The sequence below is a fragment of the Lactuca virosa genome, chromosome 4, assembly GCF_052849685.1.
Source record: "Lactuca virosa cultivar CGN04683 chromosome 4, Lactuca_virosa_CGN04683_v6, whole genome shotgun sequence".
Taxonomy (NCBI): Eukaryota; Viridiplantae; Streptophyta; class Magnoliopsida; order Asterales; family Asteraceae; genus Lactuca; species Lactuca virosa.
The window spans coordinates 152,950,944-152,959,184 of record NC_136429.1 but is presented as its reverse complement, the minus strand read 5'-3'; the positions used below and the strand labels follow the sequence as shown (position 1 = coordinate 152,959,184).

The 8,241-nt window shown below is 37.8% G+C and overlaps 1 protein-coding gene across 1 annotated transcript; it reads right to left on the bottom strand.

The window, feature by feature from the left end:
* Positions 1-1,813: 1,813 nt before the first annotated feature.
* LOC145105238 (uncharacterized) lies at positions 1,814-2,395 on the bottom strand. The gene is made up of 2 exons (XM_079042372.1): positions 2,159-2,395; positions 1,814-2,053 (listed from the first exon to the last, which is right to left on the bottom strand). Exons 1-2 carry the CDS (start codon positions 2,393-2,395, stop codon positions 1,814-1,816), a joined length of 477 nt encoding a protein of 158 aa, XP_078898498.1.
* Between the last annotated feature and the right edge of the window lie 5,846 nt (positions 2,396-8,241).

Here is an 8,241-nt window from a genome sequence, read left to right as displayed (position 1 = left end):
AACATCCCGACTCCCAGGTATAATATTTATATATTTATGTATGAGTTGTTGAGAAACTCGACGAGTTGGATGCCCCAACTCGTCGAGTAGAGGCAGATTGACCACGTGGGTTTTATGACCAACTCGACGAGTCGGAGAGACCAACTCGGCGAGTTGGTGCTGTGAGAGGAAACCCTAATTCTTCGGGGTTGGGTCCTATTTAAAGGACCTTAAGCCCTCATTTCCGCCTCACCAGCCACCTTACTCCCCTGTGTGAAACCCTAATCTCCTATATTGAGCTAATCTTTGGGCATTTTGGTGCACCTTTTGAAGAGAAGAGAAGATTATCAAGGCAAGGAACGAGAAGAGGCTGTTGGATCTGGTGTTATTTCATCTTTAGCTTCTGTGGAAGGTAAAAAGTCTTCACCTTGCTCATTATTGTGATTAGATCTCGTTTTCATGGAGTTTTAGGGCTTTTTCCATCTTTCCTTGAGACCTTGAGTGTGTTGATCATATCAAGTGATTGAGACTTCCGATCTGGACCTTGTGAGGTCTCTAGAGTCCAAAGGTCCCAATTTTATCCAGCTGTAGAGGAGCTTTTATGCTTAAGACCCTAAATAGAGCTTGTTTTGGCATTTCAAGCCCTAAGTGCCATGCATGGATGTAAAGATTGTAGCTTTACATGGTATCTGAGCCTTGGGAGGCTAGATCTAGAGTTTGCGGTTGTGAATCTGCCTTAAAACGTGTAAATGAGAAAAGATACTTAAGGGACTCGCCGAGTTGATGAGCCAACTCGACGAATCGGCTAGGGTTTTCCCCGACGAGTCTGGACAGGAGTAACTCGACGAGTTGATGAGACAACTCGGTGAGTTAAGTTGGGTTTTCGCGACTTTTCTGAAGGAACAAGGGAACTCGACGAGTCACATAGATGCACTCGACGAGTCGGGTCAACATGGACTGTTGAATCGAGTGTTGACTTCAGTTGACTTTAGGGTTTGGTCAAGACAGGGATTATTGAGACCATGGAGGGGTAGAATGGTCTTTTACCCATTCCAAGAGTTAGAGAGAGAGAGAGAATGGCCTTTGGTTTATTTAGAGTTGTGATTGGAGTGTTAATTAGAGATAATTATCACATGTGTTAGGCGGAGGCTAGATCGGTGATTCGTGTACGAGGTTTATTTACTTGCTTACGAGGTGAGTCTTCTCACTATACTTACCTTGTGTGGTGATTTTGTGTGACCTGAGGATCTTGTGTGTTTATATTGAGTATTGTGATATCCTGCATTATGTCTTTGTGATTTATGTTGTGTATTATTCTGAGCTTTACTGAGTTAGGACCGGAGGGTCCACCCGAGTTGTGGGACCGGAGGGTTCCACTTAGACACATTGACCCGAGGGTCTTATTTGAGATATAGCCATGAGAGGCTAATGAGTTATGTGTGGTATTTTGGGGAACTCACTAAGCTTCGTGCTTACCGTGTTATGTGTTATGTGTTTCAGGTACTTCTCAGGATCACGGGAAGGCGCCGGCTTGATTGTACACACGAGGCGGAGTTATGTTTTGAGGATCATGGATTGTGTTTAAACAATTTTATGAACATGTGTTTTGATAAATTTTCACTTTGGAGATTTGTGAACTATGTTAATGAGAATTATGTGATTTTTTTAAAATGAAAAATTTGTTTGAAAATTTCCGGTGTTACATTGGGTCTTCCATTGCATGACACAATCCAAAAGTTGTATCTATTAACTTTAGCTCCGGAGTAGTTGATTGCCCATTTGTGAAAACCGTTATTTCCGGACAATCTTTGATTTCCGAAGCAACTAACGATGGTCATTCAAAAGCCACCTTCCCCATGCAAAATCCAATGAGATTTGGAAGCCTGTGAAGTGTTATGGTTTTTAGACAAGGGAACACAACCTCAGTGGGTGTAATTTCAGAATCTTCAACTTGCTTGACAATCACATCCATATTCTTGCAGTTACTTATTTGTAGCTCTTGGAGCTGCAATAGACTACCAACCATGCAACTAGTGAACACATGTCCAAGAAGATGACATTTTCCAATCGACACCTTTGTAAGGTTTGGAAAGTTCAACACTATCCACCGATTGATCTTCCACATATGTTTCAGGTTTGGTAGTCTATCTAGAGTCACCTATTTTAGCTTCTGAAATACCACAATAGATTGTGTTCCAATATCCACATCTTCATTTGTCCCTTCTGCTACTTCAAATACCTCCTCTGTTACATAGTAATACTTGGCATCAGTAATAGACAACTTTTCAAGATTCTTCACATTAACCAACTCGTTGCATGGAAAAATTATGTGGCTTTTCAACAATTTAACTTCTATTTGTGCATCTACTTCAACTAAATTTGAAAAAGACCAAGGGAACTGAAGTAGCTTTATCATATCTGGAGTAAAAGTTATTAATCTGTCTGCATTTGGTTATTATTAACAAATTAATATGTTTTCACAAATGGGCAATCAGATTAATATGTTTCATAAACACCATGAAAACCCGCATGACATCCTCGAGGTCATTTATGATCTCACATTGATGTGCTGGTTAACCACACACACTCCATCAACAACCATAAATTCGAGTATGTGCTATCATTTCATCTTTGTAGTCGCACATTTAGTGTTTCGGTTACACACACGCTCCACTAACGACTTGCAAATAAATGATGTGCGTTTTCATGGATTAGCATACAATTTCACATTTTCTTGAAAGTAACTAGAGTGGGATTTTATATAAGGTTCTAGTACTTTATATATTATACTTTTAATGTGATTATGTCCTATCAAATCCATTCAACTAACAACCTTCCACCATGCAAAGAAGCAGTGCGTGAAAAGGACACCCATTCAAAGGTCATTTTATAGACCGTTTCCTTATACATCTCTTATAGTATGGCCTCGTGAATGAGGCGTACTAGAGATTCGACTGACTTTTAGTTATACGTATAGTAATATACTATTATACATATGTATAGGGCGTATTTTAAACTTTTTAAATTACAAGGTTCAAATCATATTAATTCAATTAACCTTTAGTTAACTAATGTTTGAATTAAATAAGATTTAAGAATTATCTTTAATTAAACCTTTAATTAATTAATATAAAATTTATTAAAGGATAATCATATTATCTAATTATCTTATAATTGGATAATTACATTTTTAAAATCTTCCTTATATTCAAATTAGGATTTTTAATTATCTCGTTTTTATATTATGATTTTAGACATTTAACATAATATTAGATAGCTCATAATCTGTGACAACTCGAAATTTCTATCTTGTACAACCATTCACTTCAATCGAAGTCGGACTTGTTTTTGCTAACTTTTAGCACTGTTTAGAGTCTGTTTGAGTGTTCTAAAGCCTAGTACCTTCAAGAAGTAATTATAGGAAGTATACTATAGAGTTCAATGTGCAACATTCAAGTCTCAAAACTCCAAATTGGAGTTTACGACCATAAAATGGAGTTTACGGCCATAAACTCTATGGTATATATATGACACTTAGTCATTTTTAGTCACTTTTACCACTTTCAAGCCTAGAACTCGGTTTTGCTCTCAAGTATCATCCGATTTTTCACTAAGATCTTCAAGATTGTAAGTGTTTCTTCCCTTGATTAGTTGCTATCCTTCAATATCTAGTGATTGTACATGATTTCATCCATGAAATCTCTTCATTTTGATAGATCTTCAAGTGTTCTTCATTTCACCAAGAACACAAAGAACACACACTAGTGTTCTTGGACCTTAAACACCCTTACAAGCTTCTTATAAGTAAGTACACTACTCTTAGCTTATTATATGCTTGAATCACTTGTTAAACTCTTTGAAAACATCAAGAACTCAAGAACATATGGTGTTTACGGCCAAGGCAATCTCCTTGGGCCGTAAACACTCATAAGTGGTGCATTTGTGCCACCACTCCATCATAAGGCTTAGACTTGAACTTAGAACATTTCCTGTTAACTTGTAAGACCTTAAAACACAAAGAAATCATGGACAAAAGGGTGTTTACGGCCAAGGCAATCTCCCTTGGCCGTAAACTCTACTTATTGGTGCAAAGCTGCCACAAACACCTTCCTAAGCCTTGGATCTAGGTCTAGAACACTTCCAAGATGAGTATAGGACCTTAATAATCAAAATGGTACAAGTTACCATGAGTTTACGGTCGTAAACTCACTGGGCCATAAACCCATGGGCCGTAAACTCATGTGGTAATTACCATTTGGGCCGTAAACTCCTATGTGAGGCCCTACACCCCTTATATGCAACCCTATGTGGTTTAACACTTCATAACAAGTGTTTCCTAGTCCCTAAGGTTGCTCCATTTCATGATTAGGTGTTATAAACACTAATTAGAAACATATATGTGTCATTATATGTTAAATAGGATCCGTGTGTGTGCTCAAGTCTTCACTTGACACTTAGCATCCTATACCACTCGTTCATCCAAACCACTCACTACAGGTGAGTTCATACCCCTTAATCTACCTTTTAAATGATTTTAAATGCTTTTATGGGGGGGGGGGGAATACAAGTTGAAACATTATAGTTATTATATCAATCACATGTGATTAATAACTATCAAACATATGGATTTTCTTACTTTTCAAACTGTGTTATGAAACAAACTACTTCAAATCGTTTTATAAACTCGTTTACATATTAAATACTTTTATTAAACTCTTTTAAACTTATATTTTGTCAAATGCGTATCTATATAGATATAGTTATATAAGTAGGATTGAAAGGACTTAGGACTGATAGCTCACCTTACTTCCTGTTCCTTGTTTGGTTGTGGACTTAGGGTATCGGTTGTTTGTCCGAAGGTCGTTTGAATCTTAGTTATATATTATGTATATGTATATAGATATAAAAGTTCCTTCATTCAGTTCAATACCTTTGGGTAGCAAGGGTATACAAACATGTTCATTCATACAAACAACATTGCTAGTAAACTATAATAGGTATAGTTTAGGAAGTTACTAATACTATTACTAGAACAATGAAACATACAAAGAGTCAGTTCATACATGAGTCAATACATACTATTATGAGAAACTAAGAGAACATACTATTATGAGAAACTAAGAGAACATACTATTATGAGAAACTAAGAGAACATACAATTATGAGAAACAATACATACTATACATTATACAAGAGAACATACTATGATGAGAAACAAAGAGAACATACTACATACTAGACAGAGAGAACATACATTACACTAGTACATACAAAACATATACAAGAATACTATAACATAAATGTGAGCCACTGTTTCGGGGCATGGCATCACCTGTCATGACTCGTTTTGTATCCAGAGTCTCCTAGAAGGAGAGCGTGAATTTGTGTATAGATCTATACTGGATTGACTATCCTACACCTTGTTGTTCGCTACAGTGGGACTTGCAAGTCTACGGGTGCCAAATGTCATTTCTTCCGACGTCTTTCATCGTCGTGTTATTAGTCGATAGTATGGCGCAACCATCTCACATTAAACCTTAATTAACGACCGGATTAAGGTAGAAAGTACAGCAGTAGTTACTATAATACAACACTACAGTACTTTATTATTTCCCCATTGCATTCACATTGTGATCTATTCACATAAAAGGTAATGTAAAACTATAATTTTGATTAATGATAGTCACACTTGGGAAAATACACACTCTTACAAGAAACAAACATACAAAATATTTGATGCCTTGGTAGAAGGCTACGTTTAGTAGAAAATATAGGATTTTCTAGGAGATGCAAACATTTACTACAAACATTTACAAACTTATACATCAAGCACTTACAAACATTTTCATACAAACAATGACACTAAAATGGTTATGAACTGACCAGCTTTAAAGCTGATAAACTCTTTCAAAATAACTTGTATTCTCAGTTCATCAGTAGACAGGTACCGATGCCAGGTTTTGAGAAGATGGAGCTCGTTCAAGACTCATCTCTTATTTTGATTTACATTTTTGGTGTCTTATAAACTTCACAGAACATAATTGTATTAAATTATATTATTAATGCAATGGATGATGTTGTTGCTTGTTTACTACTATGCTTTGTTGTGATATTGTACATGACGTCCTCCACCCCCGAACGTTTCCGCCGTTCCGGTTTTGGGGTGTGACAGATTGGTATCAGAGCATCGTTTATAGTGAATCGAGTATATAAACCCATAAAAGATATACAAACTATAAACACAGCGGGATTAAAATACTCTGATCCAGAGTTTATACTTTTAAATAATAAAATATTTAACTAAGTATACATACTTGCATTCATACTAAAATCAGTGTCACTAGGACAAAACAAAAGTATTACGATTGTTGAACATCACAAGTAGACTCGGGGATGTATGATCAGTTATGGGAGTGACATAGCCTGATCAACTATGTTGGTCCGAGAAGTGATTAGCATGTGCCCGAGAATGGTTGTGATGTGGCAACAAGTCTAAAAACTTACCAATACTACTACAATGAAAACATTAGAACAGAACATAAACCTAAAATACTATAGGAGTATTTTGTGTTACCATAATTACTTATCTGAGAACTAAAGGTCTTCATTAGTAGGTCAATAGTTGCTAAGTGGATACGCTAAGGTTATATGTAACTAGGATGTCATAGACTTAGAATCTGTGACCTTTGCTTTACTCCCTGTCCCTTGTGGATTTGGAGTTAAGGTCGCTTATTCGAAGGTCTATCCTGTTTTGATTTCATATAATTGGTATGCACTATGCAAGTATTGAAGTAACTGATAAATATCATCTTATAATTATCCAATTAGTACGTCTATTAATTATTTCTTTATCCCTATTTCTCCCGTAGATAACATGGCTGGATTCCATCCCCATGGCGACCCGTACTTCCCTAACCAAGGTGATGGGGGAGGGTTTGAAGCAGAGCCAGAGGAGGATCACCCAATCCCTTTGGATGATCACCAGGCTGAAGGCTTTTATGAAGGTTCGGACTCCGAGTCTGAGGTCAATAACCTACCCCCGGTGGCTCCTGTCCCAAATCCTAACCCTCGCCCTACTTTTCAAGGCTCAACGCCTTCTTGGGTGGAAAGCTTGGAAACATGGAGCCAAGAGCAGGATCAGCCCACGCCATTCAATGGAAACCGAAGCTTTTATGACCTGAGCAAAGGAGGCTCAGCAGACAGAGTCTTGCTAATCCTGGTCCGCAGAATTGCCCGAAACGAAATTCAGGGCAGTACAGCTCTCCATCGAATCATGGTAGTTAACGCCAATGCGAGAATGCATACCATCTGCACCATTCATCTGGAAGATGCTCGTGAGATATCTAGGGGAGACCACGAGGCCTTGCAGCAAGAGCTAGCTGAAACTCGAGCTGAAGTCATAGAGCTCCGAGTACGCCAAAGGGTGTACGAAAGGCACCTGCTCGATGTGGAGCGTCAGCTGGCTGAACTAAGGGCTCACCCGAGGGATAACCGTCGCCAGTAGGATATATCCTACCTTTCTTTCCTTGGTTTAAGGAATAGTCTTCCTATCTATGCTCCAAGTAGCACTTTTCTATGTAACCATCCCTGTACTGTAAGCACTTTTTAGTTAGGCCTTTATGCTGTTAAAACTTTTCTACTTTGGATATGATGTAAGACCTACTTCAAGGTCATTTTTGTCCAAACTTATTACATCTTAAATATCAATGATATTGACGGTCGGCTAATTTCTGTGAAAATCCTTGTTCAAATACTTTCATTCTACTATCGTTAGAATTCTATCTAAACCTCACTTTCGTCAAGTTATTGAGCTATGGTAAATTAGCTCAAGGATCACTTCCAATTCTTGTCGAAGGTTGGATCATGTTATCCACTAACCAATGATAGCCTAGTTCGAAATAGCAATCGTCTAGTGACCATTCTACGAACTTACTTCAACTCTTTACCAGTACTGCATCATATGGATGTAGGTCAAACCGCCGAGAACAGTTTAAGAAAACGAAAACTTTACCTTTACATGAATGATTAGAATACACCTAGGGCCGACCATAATCACTCACGAACTCCTTTTCTTGTCATATAGCAGAATCATGTCGTCATCTAGAAATAGTCAGCCGAACGACGAAACCCCGATCCTTCATATAGACGCTGCCACCTTCCAAGCCGTGGTAACAGCTGCCGTGGCAGCTGTCCTTGTACACTTCAACGCTGGTAACGCAATCGAGGCTGTAAAAGGTGTTGACAGTTCAAATTATTGTAACA